The sequence below is a fragment of the Pleurodeles waltl genome, chromosome 7 (genome assembly GCF_031143425.1).
Source record: "Pleurodeles waltl isolate 20211129_DDA chromosome 7, aPleWal1.hap1.20221129, whole genome shotgun sequence".
In the NCBI taxonomy this organism is placed as follows: Eukaryota; Metazoa; Chordata; class Amphibia; order Caudata; family Salamandridae; genus Pleurodeles; species Pleurodeles waltl.
The window spans coordinates 437,415,908-437,438,677 of record NC_090446.1 but is presented as its reverse complement, the minus strand read 5'-3'; the positions used below and the strand labels follow the sequence as shown (position 1 = coordinate 437,438,677).

At 45.7% G+C, this 22,770-nt stretch overlaps 1 protein-coding gene across 2 annotated transcripts in view; it reads left to right on the top strand.

Annotated features, from left to right (window-relative positions):
* The window catches only part of RABEP2 (rabaptin, RAB GTPase binding effector protein 2), a 703,205-nt gene that overhangs the window by 122,961 nt on the left and 557,474 nt on the right, over nt 1–22,770 (top strand). For both annotated transcript variants that reach the window (XM_069243969.1, XM_069243970.1), the window contains exon 2: nt 16,555–16,749. In XM_069243969.1, the coding sequence (XP_069100070.1) occupies nt 16,555–16,749 (195 nt within the window). The remainder of the gene's footprint in view (nt 1–16,554; nt 16,750–22,770) is intronic.

Sequence of the window (22,770 nt, the reverse complement as noted above, 5' to 3'; positions counted from 1 at the left end):
TTTCACTGCGGCCAGGTGCTCCTTTCTTGCCGATCGGCCCCAGCACTGTCCTGGTGGCAATCGGAGGAGCCGCCCGCTTCACTCCTTAACTGGGGTCCTCCAAGGCCCCAGTACAGCCATCGGCAGAGTGCCTCTTCCGGTGGCACCCAGATGCCATTTTAGGAACGGTCCGCCCGTTGCTGCCCAGTGCCGTACGTGCTCCCCCGGACACAGCTCACTGGGTTGAACGTTTCTCCAGTGCCAGAGTGTCCCCAGCACCAGTTCCGCTCTAGGGATCAGGGCAAGAAGGGCGCTGCCTAAGGCAGATGACGGAGGGGTCCAGAGCACTACAAAAGTGCAACCCCCATCTTGACGCCTCAGCCACGCCCCCTAGATTACATTTTTTATGTAATTGCAAAGGACTTTACTTTTTCAATCTGACTTATAATCATGTACATTGTTGCATAAAACACATATTAAATATTCACACATTATCCTAAAAAAACATGCATTTCTCAAAACACTGACAGACATATCTACAGTCTCAGGCAAACTGTGAATACTAAATGGATGAGACTCAAATCTGACTCAGCCTTATGGTTTAGAAATGAGGCCTGAACCCCTTGATGGCAATATTGTAGGAGGCTTGCCTGACTTGTAGTGGGTACCAGAGATACTTACACCTTGTGCCAGGTCCAGTTATCCCTTATTAGTGTAGAAGAGACGTTTCTAGCAGCTTATGCTGATAGAAGGTAGCTATGGCAAAGCAGCTTAGGCTGAACTAGGAGACATGTAAAGCTCCTACTATGCCACTTGTATCATATGCACAATATCATAAGAAAACATAATACACAGAGTTACTAAAAATAAAGGTACTTTATTTTTATGACAATATGTCAAAAGTATCTCAGTGAGTACCCTCAGTAAGAGGATTTCAAATATACACAAGACATATGTACACAAACCAAAATTAGGTAAGTAAGAGCAAGAAAAATAATGCAAACAATGTAGTGTAGGAGGCTGGACTGGCTTGTAGTGAGTACCAAGGGGTACTTACACCTTGCAACAGGCCCAGTTATCCCTTATTAGTGTATAGGGTGTCTAGCAGCTTAGGCTGATAGATAATGGTAGCTTAGCAGAGCAGCTTAGGCTGAACTAGAAGACGAGTGAAGCTCCTACAGTACCACTAGTGTCATATGCACAATATCATAAGAAAACACAATACACAGATATACAAAAAATAAAGGTACTTTATTTTTATGACAATATGCCAAAAGTATCTCAGTGAGTACCCTCAGTATGAGGATTTCAAATATACACAAGATATATGTACACAATACCAAAAATATGCAGTATAGTATTAGAAAACAGTGCAAACAATGTATAGTTACAATAGGATGCAATGGGGACACATAGGGATAGGGGCAACACAAACCATATACTCCAAAAGTGGAATGCGAACCACGAATGGACCCCAAACCTATGTGACCTTGTAGAGGGTCGCTGGGACTGTAAGAAAACAGTGAGGGTTAGAAAAATAGCCAACCCCAAGACCCTGAAAAGTGAGTGCAAAGTGCACTAAAGTTCCCCAAAGAGCACAGAAGTCGTGATAGGGGAATTCTGCAGGAAAGACACAAACCAGCAATGCAACAACGATGGATTTCCAGTCGAGGGTACCTGTGGAACAAGGGGACCAAGTCCAAAAGTCACAAGCAAGTCGGAGATGGGCAGATGCCCGGGAAATGCCAGCTGTGGGTGCAAAGAAGCTGGTACTGGACAGTAGAAGCTGAGGATTCTGCAGGAACGACAAGGGCTAGAAACTTCCCCTTTGGAGGATGGATCCCTCACGCCGTGGAGAGTCGTGCAGAAGTGTTTTCCTGAAGAAAGACCGCAAACAAGCCTTGCTAGCTGCAAGTCGTGCGGTTAGGGTTTTTGGATGCTGCTGTGGCCCAGGAGGGACCAGGATGTCGCCAATTGCGTCAGGGGACAGAGGGGGCGCCCAGCAAGACAAGGAGCCCTCTCAGAAGCAGGCAGCACCCGCAGAAGTGCCGGAACAGGCACTACGAAGTGGAGTGAAACGGTGCTCACCCGAAGTCGCACAAAGAAGTCCCACGCCGCCGGAGGACAACTTAGGAGGTCGTGCAATGCAGGTTAGAGTGCCGTGGACCCAGGCTTGGCTGTGCACAAAGGATTTCTGCCGGAAGTGCACAGAGGCCGGAGTAGCTGCAAAAGACGCGGTTCCCAGCAATGCAGTCTGGTGAGGGGAGGCAAGGACTTACCTCCACCAAACTTGGACTGAAGAGTCACTGGACTGTGGGAGTCACTTGGACAGAGTTGCTGGATTCAAGGGACCTCGCTCGTCGTGCTGAGAGGAGACCCAGGGGACCGATGATGCAGTTCTTTGGTGCCTGCGGTTGCAGGGGGACGATTCCGTCGACCCACGGGAGATTACTTCGGAGCTTCTAGTGCAGAGAGGAGGCAGACTACCCCCACAGCATGCACCACCAGGAAAGCAGTCGAGAAGGCGGCAGGATCAGCGTTACAGAGTTGCAGTAGTCGTCTTCGCTACTTTGTTGCAGTTTTGCAGGCTTCCAGCGCGGTCAGCAGTCGATTCCTTGGCAGAAGGTGAAGAGAGAGATGCAGAGGAACTCGGACGAGCTCTTGCATTCGTTATCTAAGGAATTCCCCAAAGCAGAGACCCTAAATAGCCAGAAAAGAGGGTTTGGCTACTTAGGAGAGAAGATAGGCTAGCAACACCTGAAGGAGCCTATCAGAAGGAGTCTCTGACGTCACCTGCTGGCACTGGCCACTCAGAGCAGTCCAGTGTGCCAGCAGCACCTCTGTTTCCAAGATGGCAGAGGTCTGGAGCACACTGGAGGAGCTCTGGGCACCTCCCAGGGGAGGTGCAGGTCAGGGCCCCTTTCCTTTGTCCAGTTTCACGCCAGAGCAGGGCTGAGGGGTCCCTGAACCGGTGTAGACTGGCTCATGGAGAAATGGGCACCATCTGTGCCCATGAAAGCATTTCCAGAGGCTGGGGGAGGCTACTCCTCCCCAGCCCTAACACCATTTTCCAAAGGGAGAGGGTGTAACACCCTCTCTCTGAGGAAGTCCTTTGTTCTGCCTTCCTGGGCCAGGCCTGGCTGGACCCCAGGAGGGCAGAAACCTGTCTGAGGGGTTGGCAGCAGCAGCTGCAGTGAAACCCCGGGAAAGGCAGTTTGGCAGTGCCAGGGTCTGTGCTAGAGACCCGTGGGATCATGGGATTGTACCAACAATGCCAGGATGGCATAGAGGGGGCAATTCCATGATCATAGACATGTTACATGGCCATATTCGGAGTTACCATTGTGAAGCTACACATAGGTAGTGACCTATATGTAGTGTACGCATGTAATGGTGTCCCCGCACTCACAAAGTCCGGGGAATTGGCCCTGAACAATGTGGGGGCACCTTGGCTAGTGCCAGGGTGCCCACACACTAAGTAACTTAGCACCCAACCTTTACTAGGTAAAGGTTAGACATATAGGTGACATAAGTTACTTAAGTGCAGTGTAAAATGGCTGTGAAATAACGTGGACTTTATTTCACTCAGGCTGCAGTGGCAGGCCTGTGTAAGAATTGTCAGAGCTCCCTATGGGTGGCAAAAGAAATGCTGCAGCCCATAGGGATCTCCTGGAACCCCAATACCCTGGGTACCTCAGTACCATATACTAGGGAATTATAAGGGTGTTCCAGTATGCCAATGTGAATTGGTAAATTTAGTCACTAGTTTGTTAATGGCGAATTTGGAAAGCCGAGAGAGCATAACCACTGAGGTTCTGGTTAGCAGAGCCTCATTGAAACAGTTGGGCATCACACAGGGAATACATACAGGGCACATACTTATGAGCACTGGGGCCCTGGCTGGCAGGGTCCCAGTGACACATAGACTAAAACAACATATATACAGTGAAATATGGGGGTAACATGCCAGGCAAGATGGTACTTTCCTACAAATATGAACACACATTACATTGTTACCCATTATGTAACGTCTCTCTTTTTGAGAGGAAATATCTAACTAATTAAAAACTGACTGAGAGAGGCCCATGGTCTTAGCGACTGTTGCAGTTTGGACTTGATATTCAATGGTATCAAAGTCTGGGTTGGGGAATTTAGGATGCAGGGTTCTCTGTTGCTCATTTATTCTTGTGGCATCATTTGATAAATTAATGGTTGCTACTTCACTAATTCAGTGGGGCAAAAGCCAAATAAGTAGGTATGGTGGAGCTGGTATTGCAGCCACTCTTGCAGTGATTTTCCCTGGAAGCTGAGGTTGGTGCAGGGGCAGTATTACCAGAGCTTACTAGGATCAAGGTGTGATTTCTCGAGCGAAAAACCATCACAATTTTAAGAGGAGGTAGTAGGTGCTAATAACGACAGAAGGGTTGACAGTGTTGAGGATGGGTTACTAGCCTCAGTGAGAGTCATGATTATGACTCTTAGGAGCCACAGAGGGCTGGTCAAGGCACAGGGCGCTGCAGATGTCTTTGGGTTCAAGTTGGCAGACGAACTACATGGACAGAGGTCTTCTGCCTCTCACCCCAGTCCCCAGTTTGAGTATATTTTGTCAGGAATTTAATGTGTGATGCTGTCCAGTGAAGTAGTGTTTTTTCCTGGGTCTCTTTTTGCATGATTAGCCCCTCACTTTTTCCTTGGAAAATTATGTGGTTTCAAACTGTAAGTGCCCTGGACCCCTGCACGCAGGTTCCAGGGCCAGATCTCTTTCCCCAAAACTGTACTATGCGTTGGCACTTCAGCCACCCTTGTAAGTCTTTAGTGAATGGTACCCCGATACCTAGGGCATGGGTACTGAAGAGGGCCACCCAGAGCTGCAGTACCAGTTGTGCCACTCTGAAAGGCTCTGCAGCATCCTCATGCAGACTGCCATTGCAAGTGCATGACAAGGTGTGTTTAAAAGTTGCAAACTCAATATGGCACTCACCAAGGGTACCCCGTCCACTAACACTGCATGAACTATAGGTAAGCCACCCCTCAGGGAGGCCTTACAGTCCTAAGGCAGGGTGCACTATAATGCATATGAGGGCTATGTTTGCATGAGCAAATATGCCCTTACTGCGTCTTTACAAAACCTTAAGACATGGTAAGTGTACAAGGAAGCCATAGCAAATACATGTGCCAGAACACAAAGCCTTTTGTAGGTGGAGGTGTTCCACCTCTTCCCCCAGGCAGGCACCCATGCCCAGTGGTCCGCTTCAAAGGCTTTACCGCCTTTGAAATCTGACCTCAGACTCTGCTGCTAGCAGCAGATGACCGCTCAATGGTTCTCCCCCACTTTGAGCGGGTAAACCGGTGGGAAAACTCAGCCAGAATAGGAGCAGTGACCATCCCCAGCCTGCATCACCCCCCAGGTTTGGCAGGCGGGTTAACCACTCAATTTAATTTTCCTCCATCTTGGATGACATGGAAATAGCCTCTCAGTGTTAAGGATGTGACCTCTTCCCATAGGACAGGATCAAATAGTGGGTGTAGCCACGCTAAGGTAAGTGGCCCGTTGGCCACTACCAGGTACTCCCCTTAACGCCCACTAAATGCATTATTTAATGGGCATCCCTAAACCTAAACCTGCAGATTAGATTTGATGGACAGAAGAAGACCGGCGATAAAGAAGACCCAGGGCTCGAGAACAGAAGTCCTGCTGCAAGAAGAAATAGGAGCCAAACCCTGCCTGCTGCACCCAGAGCTCGACAGTCGCCGCTGAGGGGTCGACTGGACATCAGACGGACTCTAAGAAACCACAGAAGACATCCAACCTTCTAAAAATTGCCGAGAACCTCCCTCCAGAGTGAAAGCCTCACTCCCTGCAGCCAGCAGGCAAGAGCCAGTGAAGTCTGGTTCACTGACTTGCCACTGACCAACGAACTGGACAGAGCAGACGGACCAAATGTTACCCAATGGACCCAGAGGAAAAACCCTGCCAGTGTGCCAAGTTTGGTGGCACTGCAACCTCCCAGGCCCCTGCATCGGAAAACCAGCTGTGCTCTAGGGGTTCTTAACCCCTTGTGACCTCTATACTCCAAGGGGACCCACCGGACTTACCTTTAAGTTCTCCTGTGCAGTGTGTTTCGAAGTGGTCCCCTTCTCTGTTCTGCACCAAAGCTTTCGGCCGCTGCTCCCGCTTGAACTGGGAACCGCCCAAACTTCTTCGGCTGGCCCACAGGACATCTCGATTACCTCAACCTAAAAACAGAAGGTGACGCTTGTGAGAGCACTGCCTGATTTGATATGCATTTTCAGAGTTTTCTCCCATTGATTCCTGTTCTGCATAATTACGCACAAAAAGACTATTTTTGCTAAACTTTGAAAAATCATAACTTAAGAAGTACGTACCTGATTTTGATGATCTTGGTCTTAAAAATTTTATAAAAATCTGAAGTATTTTTGTAAATTGTTCCTGAGTTTTATGTTTTTGAGTGTATGTCCACATTTATTGATACAGTGAGACAACAAATGCTTACCACATCTCCAAGATTAGCCTAATTGCTCGACCGAGCTACCACTGAAAATAGAGCATTAGGTAGTTTACTTAGTACCTCTGAATACCAAGGTGGGGTTTGTTTGACTGTCTGCACAGTGCACATAATTTTATACACTATATAGAGAGCCATCCTCCTACGTTTGGTGGTACAGCTGTGGGATACAAGACTTTGCATTTGCTGATACCACTCTGTCACTAAGTGAGCACACAGATAACTCTAAAAATTGCCTGTATTTGTATTTATGCAGTTGGACTATTTAAAAAAAAAAAAATCGAAATTAATTCCTAGGGCCCTAGTTGGGTCCCCAAAACAGTAGTTAGAAACTCAAAAACTTTTGGAAACTTGTTCTTAAGCCTAATTAGAGTAAAGATTCTTAAAGTTTGTAAAAATGTTCTAAAGTTTAAAAAGGTCCCAACTTTAGTAATATAAAACAAGTATGAGGCAGCGACACAGACTCAGGAACTCTACCTCACCCCTTACCTAGAATATAACCGTAAACACCTAAGGGCTCTCTGCCATACTTACAATATTCCTACTGGGAGAAGTCCTGCCACAGAATAGCTTAGACAGCTTGTGGCACAGTATGATAAAGACCATCCCAGAGAAAATGAAGAAGAAGAAACCTCTGAGAAAGAAGCTAATACTGAGGAGAGAGAGGACCTGAACCTAGACAGAATGTCCAAAAGGTTGGCCTTAGAGCACAACTTTTAGAAATAGAAATTAAAAGAAGAGAGATGTGCTTAGCGCCTACCTCTGGTGGCAGCATACAAATGAATAGGGAGAAAGAGGGATCTTTAAACCTAAAAATCTCAAAAGGAGTTGCCCCCGCTACACTGAAGGTGATTATTTTTTTAAGTGGTTTTCTGCCTTTGAAAGAGCCTGTGAGGCAGGAGAGTGGCAAGGGAAAATTGGGGCACTTTAATGTGTGGACTGTTCTGAGATAAGTGCAGGGATAGGCCCCTGACATTAAATGAGGCAGAAGCCAAATCCTATGACCTCATGAAGGGTACCCTGATTAATGGCTTTGGATTTACAACTGAAGAGTATTGTATAAAATTCAGGGAGACACGAAAACCCCAGAGTAAGCCCTGGGTAGAATTTGGAACTATTCACTAAAAATGCTGGGTGGCTGGTTAGAAGATAACAAAGTACAAAATAATGATGGGCTTTACGAGTAATTCATAAAAGAGCATATATTGAGTAATTATCACAATGAGAAACTACATCAGTTCCTGGTAGACCTAGGCCCACTTTCCTTCAAGAATTGGGGAGGAAGAGAGACCACTGGGTCAAAACAAGGGTGACCAAAGCAACCGCTGGTGGGGGAGACCAAAAGAAAGAGGCCATAAAGCACCCCCCACCAATGGAAAGATGGGAACTAAAATAAAAGCAAAGAGTATTCATCAGGCTCCGAAAACCCTGTTCAGGAGGGTGGGCCCCGAGACTCATCACAGCCTAAATGTAGGTACAAAGGTAGGAACTTTGATTCCAACAAGGCTTGGTGCCATGATTGCAAGTATAGAGGGCACCAAACTGGAGACCCTAGCTGTAAAAACAAAAAGAATGCCTCTAGTCCACCTGCAGTAAATGCAGTTGCTAATCTCCAGATGGGATCACAGTTGTGGCCTGACCATGTCAGTGAACCCACTGAGGCAACATTAATCACTGAGGGAGGGGTACATCTATCCTGTGCTGCCTCGCCCACTAACATGCAAAACTACAGGAAGCACCCCTTGATTAATGGGACTAAGGTAGAAGCCTTGATGGACACTGGGGCTAGTCTCACTATGGTGGTCCAGCACCTGGCCCACTCAGATCAGAACCCAGTACTGAGAACTTATCCTGTCACCAATGCGGACAGTGTCACAAAGATACACCTGATGGCTATAATACCTTTTGACTGGGGGAAGTAGTTGGACAGAAGGAAGTGACTGACTAGGCAAGAGGACTGTGGGACCCGCTTTTGAACAGACCAAAAGTCAGAACCCCTCTTTCCAGAAAGAGGACTTGATAACCCCAGAGGGAACTGTGCTGAAGAGTTTGGGCTTTACCACCCAGAGCTCTTGGGCCCAGGGGACCCTCTAGAGAGGATCTGTGCCAGGTATACCAAAGCTGTCCCACTCTTGAAAACCTGAGGCAGCAAGCAGCACAGGAAGAAAGGGTAGTGTCAGTGCACCCACAGGATTTATCGGGAGGATGGGCTCCTGTTTACTGAGGCCAGAGACCTCAAGCCTGTTGCAACCAGGAAGGTGGTAATGCCCCATCGATAAAGAGAGTTCCTTCTCTCTCTAGCCCATGACTTTCCCCTAGCTGGGCATGTGGGCCAAAACAAAACTTGGAGCAGGGTAGTTAATCATTTTTACTAGTCTGGAATGTCCCAGAAGGTGAAACACTTTTGTCAGTCCTGTGTCATCTGCCAAGCCACTGACACGCCAAGAGGCCTCCTGAAAGCCCCCTTAATCCCACTACCTGTGGTTGGGGTGCCCTTCGGAAGGGTAGAGGTTGACATTGTTGGCCCCCTTGACTCACAAACCGCTTCAGGAAACAGGTTCATTTTAGTGGTAGTGGATCATGCCACTAGGTACCCTGAAACCATTCCATGTAGGACCATCACAGCCCCTGCAGTGACCAAGGCCCTCCTGGGTATTTTCTTTTACCAGGGTTGGCTTTCCTAAGGAGGTAGTACCAGACAGGGGTTCAAACTTCATGTCTGTTACTTAAAACACATGTGTCAGGAATTTGGAGTGACTGATAGGTTCACTACCCCATACCATCCACAGACCGATGTACTGGTTGAAATATTTAACCTGACATTGAAAGGCATGATTAAAGGAGTCCTTGAAAAACTCAGAAGGAGATGCCTGCTATTTGCCTACAGGGAAGTGCCACAAAAGGGAGTAGGGTTTCCCCCTTTGAACATATGTTTGGACATCGTGTTAGGGGTCTGTTAAGTCATGTGAGGGAATGCTGGGACAGGCCTCTCAAAGAGCCTAAGCATATGTGCTTGGCCTACGTTCCAGGATGGCTGAGTACATGGAGAAAGCAAGTAAAAATCTTCAGGCCAGCCAGGAGTTCCAGAAGCACTGGTATGACCAGAAAGCGTCACTGGTGAAGTTTGGGTATTATAGCCTATGGCTCAAAGGGCTCTCCAAGACAAGTGGTCTGGGCCCTACCCCATACTTGAAAGGAAAGGGGAGGTCACCTACTTGGTTGACATTGGCAGTTGCAAGAATCCCAGAAGGAATATACATGTCGACCGCCTGAAGCCCTATTTTGGCAGAGCTGATGTGACCCTGTTCATGGTTACAATTGAGGGACAGGAAGAAGAGAGTGAAACTCTCCCTGATCTCCTCTCCAGCAACCCACAAGATTGTTCTGTGGATGGAGTGTTCTTGTCAGACACCCTCACAGACCACCAGCAGGCTGATTGCAGACAATTCCTAAACCAGTAGGCTGACTTATTCTCTCTGACTCCTGGAAAGACTAACTGGTGTGCCCATGATGTGGACACTGGAGTTTTGTGTGGACTGCAAGGGCATTAACTCGGTCAAAAAACAGATGAATGCCCAATTCCAAGAGCGGATGAGCTCATAGACAGATTAGGGGCAAATATCTGAGTACCTTTGATCTCACATCTGAGTACTGGCAGATTGGTCTGATCCCTGGAGCAAATGAGAGATCAGCATTCTCCACCCCAAGCGGGCACTGTCAGTTTACTGTCATGCCGTTTGGATTAAAGATCGCTCCTGACACCTTCCAGAGGTTGGTGAACCATGTCCTGATGGGTCTGGAATCCTTTTGTGCAGCATATCTAGATGATATTACTGTCTGCAGCTCCACCTGGCAGGATCACCTCATCCACCTTGGAAAGGTCCTTGAGGCCTTGTAAAAGGCAGGCCTCACTATACATGCCAGTAAGTGCCAGATAGGTCAGGGAAAGGTTATGTTTTTAGGCCATCTAGTAAGTGGAGGTCAAGTTTAACCCCTAGAGCCCAAGATCCAGACAATTCAGGCTTGGAATGCTCTAACCACCCAAGTCAGGGCATTTATTGGCTTGACTGGATACTATAGGAGGTTTGTGAAGGATTATGGCACCATAGTGGCCCCCCTCACAGAACTTACATCCAAGAAAATGCCTAGGAAGATTAATTGGACAGTGAATTGTCAAAAGGCTTTTGACACACTGAAGGATGCAGTGTACTCTGTCCCAGTCCTGAAAGAACCAGATTACTCCAGGCAATTTATTGTCCAAACAGACGCCTCAGAACTTGGGATAGGTGCAGTCCTAGCCCAGACAAATAATGAGGGGCATGACCAGCCTCGTGCTTTTATAAGCAGAAGACTAATCTCTAGGGAACAAAGATGGAGTGCTATAGAGAGGAAAGTGTTTGCTGTGGTCTGGGCCTTGAAGAAGCTGAGGCCATACGTATTTGACTCTCACTTCATAGTTCAGACAGACCACAGATCTCTCAGGTGGCTCCAACAATTGAAAGGTGAAATCCCCAAACTGCTTAGTTGGTCCATATCTCTACAGGGAATGGACTTTAAAGTGGAACACGGACCTGGGACTTCCCATGCCAATGCAGATGGCCTTTCCAGGTTATTCCACGTAGAGGATGAAGACTCCCCAGGGGAAGGGTAGTTTCATCGCCTTTGCTTTGATGGGGGGTAGTGTGATAAAAGGGCCTTTTTTCCATGGTTAGCCCCCCTACTTTTTGCCTGGAAAATGATGTGATTTCAAATTGCTAAACAGGTTAACAGGGCCAGATTTCTTTCCCCAAAACTGTACTATGCATTGGCACTTCAGCCACCCTTGTAAGTCCCCATTAAATGGTACCCCCGGTACCTAGGGCATGGGTACTGAAGAGCCCCCCCAGAGCTGTAGTGCCACTTGTGCAACTCTGAAAGGCCCCACACCAGTCTCATGCAGACAGCCATTGCAAGTGCATGACAGGGAGTATTTAAATGATACAAACTCAACATGGCACTCACCAAGAGTGCCCTGTCCACTAATACTGCATGCACTATAGGTAAGTCACCCCTCTGGCAGGCCTTACAGCCCTAAGGCACAGGGTGCACTATAATGCATTTGAGCACATATGTTTGCAAAAGCAAATATGCCCCTACTGTGTCTTTACAAAACCTTAAGACATAGTATGTGTACAGGGAAGCCAAAGCAAACCCATGTGCTGGACACTGGTCAATATCAGTTCCCCAGCTACATGATGGTCTCTCTGAATACTGGTTTGTTTGGTACCAAGCAACTCAAAATAATAAACCCACACTTATGCCAGTATTGGATTTATAATAACATGCACTCAGAGGGCATCTTAGAGGTTCCGCCTGCAAAACCTGCCAGCCCTGGTATGGTTGCTGACTGTTTTTTACCAGCCTGCAACCACCAGACACAGATCTAGACTCCTGGGGTGAGAACCTCTGCTCTCAGGAGCCAGAACACAAAGCCTTTTCTGGGTGGAGGTGTTACACCTCCTCCCTCAGGCAGGCACCTAGGCCCAGCGGTCACTTCACCGCCTTTTAAATCTGACCTCTGACTCTGCTACTAGCGGCAGATGGCTACCCAATATTCCCCCCCCCCCCTTTGAGCAGGAAATCCATTGGGAAAACCCAGCCAGTGTAGTGGGAGTGACCACCCTTAACTTGCTCCACCCCCCAAGTGTGGCAGATGAGGTGGCTTCTCCATTTTATTTTCCTCCATTTTGGATAGCAGGAAAATAGCCTATCAGGGTTAGGGATGTGATCTCTTCCCACAAGAAGTAGTCACATAGTGGGTGTAGCCACCCTAAGGTAAATGGCCCATTGGCCACTACCAGGTACTCTCCTTATCGCCCACTAAATGCAGTATTTAGTAGGCATCCCTAGACCTGCAGATCAGATTCAACGGACACAAGAATACCGGAGACAAATAAGACTCAAGGCTTGAGAACAGATATCCTGCTGCAAGAAGAAAAAGGTGCCAAACCTGGCCTGCTGCACTCGCGACTGGACAATTGCCACTGAGGGGTCGACATGTCATCGGACAGACTCTAAGAAAACCCCAGAGGACCTGAAACTCAAAACCTTCTAAAAATTGCAGAGAACATCTCCAGAGTGAAGGCACCACTCCCTGCAACCAGCAGGCAAGAACTACTGAACTTCAGTTCACTGACCAACTGCTGACCAATGAACCGGGCACAGCAGCCTGACCACATTTGTCCTGGCAGACAAACCCTGCCAGTGGGCCAAGTTTGGTGGCACTGCAAACTCCAGTGGCTGAGACGTGCCAATGCCCGGAGTGCGGGATCCCCAAAATTGGACACCCATGAGAAAAGTCCACTCCGGAACTCTCTGACGACCAGAAGCAAGCTTCAGTCGAGCGACTTGGGGGCACCCAGGAAACTCCCTACAGAGTTTCCTGCTGACCTGCAATCCACTCTCAAAGTGACTTGCACCTGGCTCCAAGGACCCTTGGACGCATGACCCTTGGCTGACCTACCTGCACTGCACCTGGCCTCCCTAACCCCTTATGACCTCTACATCCCAAAGGGACCCACCGGGCGTAACTTTTAAGTCCTCCTGTGCAATGTGTTTCCAAGTGGTCCCCTTCTCCCTTCTGCACCAGCTCACAGACTTTCAGCTGCTGCTTCCGCTTGAACCGGGAAGAGCCCGAACTTCTCCGGCTGGCCCACAGGATATCACGACTACCTCGACCTAAAAACAGAAGGTGACACTTGTGAGAGCATTGCCTGATTTTATATGCATTTTCAAAGTTTTCTCCCATTGATTCCTATTGTGTGTAATTACACACAAAAAAGACTATTTTTGCTAAAAATTGAAAAATCGTAACTTAAAAAGTACTTACTCGATTTAGATGATCTTGGGCTTAAAAATGTTTAGAAAAATCTGAAGTAGTTTTGTAAATTGGTGTTTTTGAATGTCCCCACATTTATTGATACTGTGAGTACAACCAATGCTTAGCCCATCTCCAAGATTAGCCTAACTACTCAATCAAGCTACCACTATAAAATAGAGAATTAGGTGGTCTACTTAATACCTCTTGATACCAAGGTGGGGTTGCTTGGACTCTCTGCACAGCGCACATAATTTTTGTACACTATGTAGAGAGCCAGCCTCCTACACTGAGGATGCAGCAATTTGCTGGATTTTAGTTCCGGACAGGAAACCTGTATGCAACATGTCTGAGGGACGCTCGGTATCCCTTAAATATGTGGAAAAAGGGGAATGCACTGACCCATTTCCCTTACTGAGCAGTGTTTGCCAGGTTTTTTGTTTTAGCCACTATCTTATTTTTGTTCTTTATAAATGGCCTAAATAATGTTCTTATTAAGAAAAGGCGGGATATGCCTGTAGTTAAAAATAAGCCCTCCTCTACGCTGTCCTTTTAGAATGAACCCAAAGTAGACTCCTTTGTTGAACCTGGAAACTAATCACTCAAAAACTTTTATTATGGCTTGTGGACCAAAACATTTGAAAACTCATCTGACAATTAAAGGGGATCAACTAGAAAGGGTAAATCAGTTTCCTTATTTGGGGGTAACTTTATATCATTCAAACACCTAAGCCACAACTGGAAATGTATAAAAAGAAATGTATTCCTGTATTAACTTTTGTAGTTAATAGTAAAGTAACGTCTTCAATTTACAGCCAGCAGAGAATAGGGTACCAAGATGAATCTTGGGTATCCTGATGTGCAGCCCACATTATGCTGATCATCAAGAGTTGGGTCTGGACCATATAAAATTAGCATCATTAATGCATTGGATCTAGATCTGGACTAATGAGCATGGCTCTCTCAAGAAAGAAATCATTGACGACTGTTGTGTGAAACGGGTTTAAATGGCTGTAATTCATTAAAGCCCTCATTATGACCTTAGCGGTAAATACTGCTTACCGTGACGGCCGCCAACATACCGTCGCCACCAGCCGCCAACCGCATTATGACCATATGCAGAATTCCGCTAGAAGGCTGGCGGAATTCAGTTGACGGTCATGGTGGCGGACCGTCAGCAGCAGCGCCACGCCAGAAAGACTCCTCCTACCGTATCATGCGTCCCTTCTCCTGCCGGAGGACCCCCTTGCAAGCAGGTAAGTCGGGTACTCCGACAGGAGAGTGGGTGGGGGGGGGTGTTGTGTGTGTGTGTCTGTTTTTGTATGCGTGCATGTGGGTGTGAGTCGCGTGTAATGTGTGCGTGAATAACTGAATGTACGTATGCTGTGTGTTGTGAATGCGTGTGTGTGACAATGTATGTTAGCGTGTGTTGCGGTGTGGCTATGTATGTGTGCATGCATGGGTGGATGTTGGTATGCGTGTGTGTATGAGTGTGTATGTGTGCGGGTGTGGGTGTGTTGATGTCGTGGGCTCGGGTGGGGGAGGACTCTGAGGAGGGGGAGCCCAGGGAGGGAATTCACTGGCACTGATAGTGCCTACCGCCATGGTTTTCGTGGCAGTGAGACTGCCACAAAAACCATGGTGGTAGGCAGGGTCATAATCCCAAGGGTGGGATTGTGACGGCCGCCTGGCTGGAGACTGAAGACTCTAGCCCCGGTGGCTGTTACCACCCTGGCGGACGGAGTGGTACATTGGTGGTTTGGCTTGAGCCAAACCGCCAATGTCATAATAGTGGAGGTAGGTACCGCCTGCCTGTTGGCAGTAATACCTCCACTATTCCACCAACTGCCAGGGTTGTAATGAGGGCCTAAGTCTACCTCTATTGTGTAAGTGGACCTTCTATTTTTCATGATCCATCTGAGTTGCGGAAAGGGGGCAAAGACTGGGTCAATAACATGTTTTCGCCGCAAGCGTCAGTGAAGTGGAAGCAGTGAAGCTCTTGAAACCCTGTGAAGCTCTTGAGATCCATATTATGTCCTTATTCAAACATCGCATGTCCAGAGCCCTATTTAAACTTGCTACTCAATTCTTGAGAGAGTTCGCTTTTGACCAGATTTCCCCTGAACTACATTAGATGCCATATGTGCATATGGAGCAATACAATACGGAAAGAACTTCTAGTTGCTCTTGCGATGAAACGTCTGTACAGAGTTTGCTGCACTCACGTTTTTTCTAAATTTGATCAGCCTATGTTTCGAAAAATGTATAATTCCATTTCTTAAGAAGATCCACTAATGTAAATATTTTTAATACTATTTTTATCTATTTTGAGGTTGTATTTGGAATTATTGTTTTTGGTTTTAATTGGTTGACTATCATGATTATTGTTAAATGATCGAGTAAGGTGATTTGATTTGAATGGTATCTAGATTAGTCATCGTAGGTTGTTTAGCGAGAAGGATGGATAGTGTTGGTTAGCAATTTAATGGTCAGGAGTCGGTGCCAGGAGGGATGGTTCATGAATATTTGTGTGGTTTATCTGTGGTTTATGGTGTTGGCTTGTGTAATGAGATGGATTATTCACAATGTAGTAGTTGTCAGTGGATTTTTCTATTGAACGTAGGATATGGGGAAAGGAGGCTGTTGCAGTGCTCGACAGCCTAGACGATATCTCTGCTTTCGTTGATGCTTTTAAGATTATTTTGAATGTTGCATTATCTGGTATTTGTTTGGATGTGTCTTTTTTGATTTAGAGTTGATGGATGAAGCATGGTGGGTTAGAGATCTTTGTAGTCGTGAAAGCACGGTTATCTTCTAAGGAACATAATTTTGTATTGAGAGTGTCTAGGTGTTTGTTGGTGTAATCTCGGAAAGAGTCAAGTTTGTAGCATGTTCATAAGGAAGTTATTGAACACCTGTTTTGTTAATTATTGGTTGTTGGGCATGTGTGTGGAGGCAAGTGTACAGCCATGCTGAATGCAATAGCATGGCTGTCGGTGCACACAGTGAGACCTGGACACTGGATACTGCACTCTTGATTGTTTTTGTTTCTGTTGCCAGACCTGTTTACATGCTACTACTGTACAGAGAGGTTACACCAAATAACCTTCAGTTTTCAACTCCCACGGCCCTTCATCTGATATAATTGAACATGTAGGTCTCACATGCCCACTTTATTTTTCTGTTTGCCAGATGATCCAGGCAGCGATGCAGTAGCCTGGGAGGCCAATGCACGATGTTTACAGGCTCAGCTGGAGGCTGCTATGGATGAAATCGAGAACATTAAGGCAGTAGCAACCATCAGTGAAAGCACAAAGCAAGAAGCAATTGATGATGTGAAACGACAGTGCCAGGAGGAGGTTGCTTCAATGCAGGCCATCATGAAAGGTGAGACTTCATGGGGGTCACTGAAACCAGTATGGGAGAACAGACTATACCAGGGGTCATGCAGGCCAAAATGGAGGATGAGAATGCTCAGTAGACTCAAGTGGAAAGTCACCAGGGCCACTGAAGTGTTGATTACCATTAAAGGTTGTAACAAACTTCAACCATGCTTACTTTGAATGACACATGACACTGTCTTGGACATTTTTATACCTGGGCATAGCTCTTTACTTTTTACACTGTCAGAGCCATTGCTGTATATCAAACTAGAAAAACATTTTTCATACAATGGACTTGGATAAAAATAGATCTAATATTTAATTACCCCAAATTTGATTGTATTAATAAAGCGGTATTACATTGGGCACTCATCCTGCAGATTCTGTTTGTGAAGCATTTCTAGCTGTCAAATTAGAAAGAGACACTCCACCTGCAGGAGCTGTGTGGCTCCAATTGTGGAACTCGGCAATTCCATTAATTTCCTCTACTCATCAGATATGTGGGATCCAGTGCCACAAAGCATTTTATAATTTTGTTCTGCTCTTTCCTATCACTAAATGTTATTTTTACTAGGCCCAAGACTCCTTTTAAGTCTTTGGCTATTCAGCCTAGTGGGAAACGTTGCCGACAGATGCCGGCGACTGACCACTTGTAATGGCTTGGAAATAGTTGGAAATTATGCAGGCACTTGTTAGCTTTGAGCCTTAATGCAATAAGAGAGACAGAGGCTGAACTGTATTGGTTTTAAAGTGGAGGCACAGAACCCTATCGAAAAGGGGTTCACTAGAAAGAAGGATATTGCAGAAAAATCACAGGAGACGTAAGAGATTGTCATTATCTTCATTTTAAGAGCAGGAAGAGTAATATAGCAAGAAGTTCCAGTAGTGTTTTTCTTTTTCCTCAGAATTGATTCCAAGTCTTGAAAAGCTTCAGGTAAGATTTCTGACAGCTGTGCCTCACCTTACAACGTTGAAGCATTCTAGGAGACCATTTTAACCTCTCCGAAAGGCACCTGCTAACCCAGTGGAGCTACTATGGTTTAGTCACCTACAGAACTTTTGTGGCTCCTGCTTCTTTAACTATGGCACTGTCTTGCCTAGGGACTTTACTGCTGTTGCCGCTGAAACATAAGAAAGGCAAGAGGCCATCTTCCAAAATGCTGGTGGTGGCAGCCATATCAATGTCCTCCCTGTCCAGCTCTATGTGGCTTGTCCAGTTCTAGGGCATTCTTTACTGATCTGCTTCTTCAATGTTCCAGAAAACACAAATACTGTATATCAAAAGATCAGACTGTGGTATTTACATTTAGTTACATTCAGTTTTGTCACTGAAATAATATTCTCCACTTGGTCTCTGTGTGGTGATGCACTCCCCTAAAGACAGTTTCTCTATGATTGGAGGATTCTGTGCTTTAATAATCTTCTCATCTGAATCCAAATGGATGTATTTTAGTAGGTAGAAGGAATTATTTTTATGTTGGAGCCTACCAGACACTGCATCTGTCTGGTTGCTAAAGAGGTTTTAGGGACATTCTGAAAGTTGACCGAAGAATTCCTTCTGCTCATTGCTTACCATTGGCTTTGTAACTCAAATTTGCTTGCTTTCTGTTTGCCGACTTTATTTTTTAAGACTGTACAGTTTGTCTTTGTCCCTCCTGTGGAGCGTAGTCTGTCTACTGTATTCTTCCACAAGTGTATGTGTTCAGTAAGCAGGCCTTTACATTTTGTTCTTTTCTTTTCACATTTGCTGCGCATTCAAAGACCGAGAGCAAATGTCAGGCTCTGTCTTCAAACGGAGCTTGGTATTACTTCTCGTGTTCTGACTTCAAAGTGAAAGGATTTATCTGACAATCTGGGGGTGTGAACTAAAAGGCTTTTTTGTAGCACACAACAAAATGTAAACATCTTTAAATCGCTGCACAAATACTTCATACTATATCAGCATTAGGAAAGCACAAACAGATCACTTTTTTTTGTAATTCTGAAGTATGCTGGAAACAAATATTTTAATACAATTAAAACAAACCAGTACACTAGTTGATACCATTTCCACAGATTATCATTTCAACAGTGTATAGTATTGTCATTAAAACTGTATGTCTCTGCAAATGTAAAGGTCATTTCAGTTGAAAATGTGTTGTCTGTAATGACTTTGCACTACCACACGATGCATTCTCCAGTCTACTCCACTCTATGCCACTCTATTCCACTCTATGCCACTCCACCACACTTTACACCAATCCACAGTATGCCACTTTATGCCATTCTACGCTACTCTTCTTCAATCTATTCCATGCCACTCCACTCTGCCATTTTATGCTGCTCTACACTACTCTACTCTGTTCCACGCCACTCCACTCTATGCCACTTCATTCCATGCCACTCTACTCTATGCCTTGCCGCTATACTCTATGCCACTACACTGTACAGTACACTACTCTACTCTGTCACCTTACTCCACGTCGCTCCACTCTATGCCCATCCACTTTACGCCACTCCACAACGCTCTACACCACTCCACTCTGTGCCACTTTAAGCCACTCTCCTCCATTCTGCGCCACTTTAGTCTACGCCACTTCATTCTAGGCCACTACACTCTACATCTCTACACTCTACGACACACTATACTCTGACACTCTGCTCTACTCTACTCCACTTTATGAAACTCTATGCCACTTCACTCTAGGCCAATAAACTCACCTACGACATTGTATGCCATTCACTCTGCTGCACTCCACTCCACGCCACTTTACTCCACTCTGACACTCCACGCTAGGTCATTCCACTCTGACAGTTTACCCCACTCCGTGCCACTCCCCTCCTGCTCCAGTCTGCAGCACTCCACCCTACTCTGCCACTTTACTCCACTCTACTCCACTCTGACACTTTCTTCCACTCTATGCCATTCTATGACACCCCACTCTATGCCATTCCACTCTCATCAATACACTCTATGCCACCCCACTCTACACCACTCCTCCCTGACACTTTACTCCACTCTACGATTCTTTACCCAGGGACGTGAAATTCTAAAAGCCTGACGCCCAGGGCATACTGTTTGGTGTCAAGGACAACAGGTTTTCATGTCTATTTTGTCCTTAGGACAAGTAGGCATAACCCCTTGCAGCACAAAACCCTTTGCTATCAATTTACAGTACTGCATAAAGGATCAAGGAAGGGCATTGTCTGCAGTTAAGGTAATATTTGTGTCCTTATGTTGGTGCTGTTCAAACTTGTATTTATGGTTCATTAATGCAAAACCTATATTAGAAGGGTGAGTGTTCCAAGGAAATGTTGTAAGCCTCGGACTGCACAACAGACAGTGGTTCCAGTATAAAAATGTATACACACTTTTGCAAAGTTTAACAGTATGAGGCTACGTTTAATGCTCCCATAATCAACTCTGATTAGATAAACATATTTTCTGAGTTTTGAAAGCAAGGATCGAGATTCTTTGCTTTCAAAATAAATTGTTCACAAAAAATGCAAAAAGAAAAAATTGTTTTGCTAAACTCTTGTGAAATTTTAGGTATCATTTCTTTTAAACATCATGTTGTCAAATGTGTTGATGCATGCTAGTATTTCCCAAAAATATTCCTAATTGAAAATCAGGGAAAAAAGTTTTAACAGGATTATGGAAAACATTAAAATAAACAAGCATTGGCAAAGCCGAAAAGTCGGACATTGGTGGTCAGCCTTTTGAATTTGTCAATGTGTATCTTGTTTTGATATGGTTTTTGTACAACTTTATAACTGACAACAATAAAAATATTTTTTTGTTCCCAAAAATCACACATTACCACAACATTTCTGGCACTGAATAAAACTGCTTTGTGAGCCGATATGCTTCTTATGAAAGAGCAGAATACCATCACTCAGTGAAGGCAGTCTATAGATAGAGAAATAGACAGAATTTTATTACCGACAAAAGGTCTTGGTTAACGCCAGACCTAATTAAGAGCTCAAATTTTAAAGCAAGACCCAAACATGCACCCATGGTATATGTTTTTTTCATGAATTCACAAGAATTTACAGAACTAGGCTAGGAAATCGTACTCTTAAAAAAGATTTGTAAACTGCATTTTAGTACAAGCAACCATGCATGTGTAGATGTGGTCTTGAGAAAATCTGTTGACCTTTTACTAGTTCATTTTCTCTCCCACCACTTTTTTTCCCAACCCTGCACGAAATTTTACTTCTGTCCTTGTCAGGAGTACATTTCATCCTTTCTCAGTACGGGAAAAAATGATAAAAGAGATGGTGAAAATCCCTAAAAATTGCAAGTTAGTAGGTTTGCACAGACTCAAAATGCCATTTCAACCCTGGAACTATTAGTTACCCCTACTTCCAGCCCCAGTAGCTAGATCTTCTGAAAGGTGGCAAAATAAGTGACTTGTTGGTATTCAAACCTACTATATTAGAGGCCCTGGCATCAGACGCTCCTCTACTCCCCTCCATGACATTCTACAACCCCCCCATCCTGACACTCTATTTCACTCTGACACACTATTCCACTCAGCAACATTCGACGCCCCTGCACTATACAACACTTTACTACATTCCACTCTAGGCCCCTCCACGCTACTCCCCTTCGCTCTAAACTATGCCCTCCACTCTACTCCACCCTATGCCACTCTACTGTGCTTTATGCACTCAGCTCTAACCTGCTCCACTCTACACAACTCTACACCACTCTGCTGTATGGCGCTTTACTCCACTCTATGCTATGACAGTCCACTCTATGCCACTTCACTCTACTCCACTCTATGCCACTACACTATACTCCACTCTATGCCACTTCACTCTATGCACTTCAGTCTACGACACTCCACTCTGACACACCACTCTACATTTTACTCCGCACCACCTCGCTCTACGACACTCTTCTCCTCTCTATGCCTCTCTTCTTTATGCCCATCCATTCTACGCCTCTCCCGTCCCTCCACTCTACAACATTTTACTCTGACACTCTGTGCCACTTCACTCTACTCCACCCTAGTCTACTTAACACCTCTCTGCTCCACTCTGTGATCCTCCACTTTACGACACTCCACTCTACAACACTTTACAACACTCTACTCTGACACTCCACTCTGTTACTCTGCTCCACTCTACAACACCCCACTCCACTCTGTGCCACTCCACTTTAGTCCACTATATGCCAGTCACCTCTAGAACACTACGCTTCCCCTCCACTCTACCCCCTCCTCTTCAAGACACTACTCTGTGCAACTCCCCTCTACGACATTCTACTCCACTACTCCATCTGCACCACTCTGTGGCATGCTATGCCACCACGCTCTACACTATATGCCACTTCACTTTGACACTGTACTCCACTCTATGCCCCTCCACTCTCCGCCCCTCAGCTCTGTGCCATGCTACACCACTCCACTCTACACTACCCCATCCTACACCACTCACGCTACAAAACTAAGAAACTCAACTCAACAACATTCCACGACACTCCACTCTACTCCACAACACTTCACTCTGAGCCACTCCATAACATGACTTTCCTCTCCACAACACTTCACAACCCTCCACACCACTCTGCAACACTTCACTCTGCGGCACTCCACTCTGCCGCAACACTCCACTCACGTTTAGCCGTGCTGAACAGTAGCCACCCTGGTGTACAACATGGCTAAAACACATTGGCAAAGCCAATCGCTCTTTCGCTTTGACAATACTTGTTTTAGTGTGAACAATTGTTTAAGGCGCAAACACTCAATCGGGGCTTCAAATTGTATAGTTGTCTAGTATGTTAAAATGAATTATGGGCACTTGGTTTAGGATAAGCATCTTGGCACTTGATTAATTTTTTTCCCTAGTACATCAGGATCACTCTTCAGAGATATAACGTGTCTAAATGATCTTATTTGAGTAGCAGTCATGGAGGCGAGTCCTTCTCATGCTGGGGAAGACCCAGCACTTGGAGGGTCTTATCAGGAAATAAATAAGATGCCTGCCAAAGTTTGGAAGGGTGGGTTCCACATTTTCGTCGGGCTTTAAGTTTGAGTAG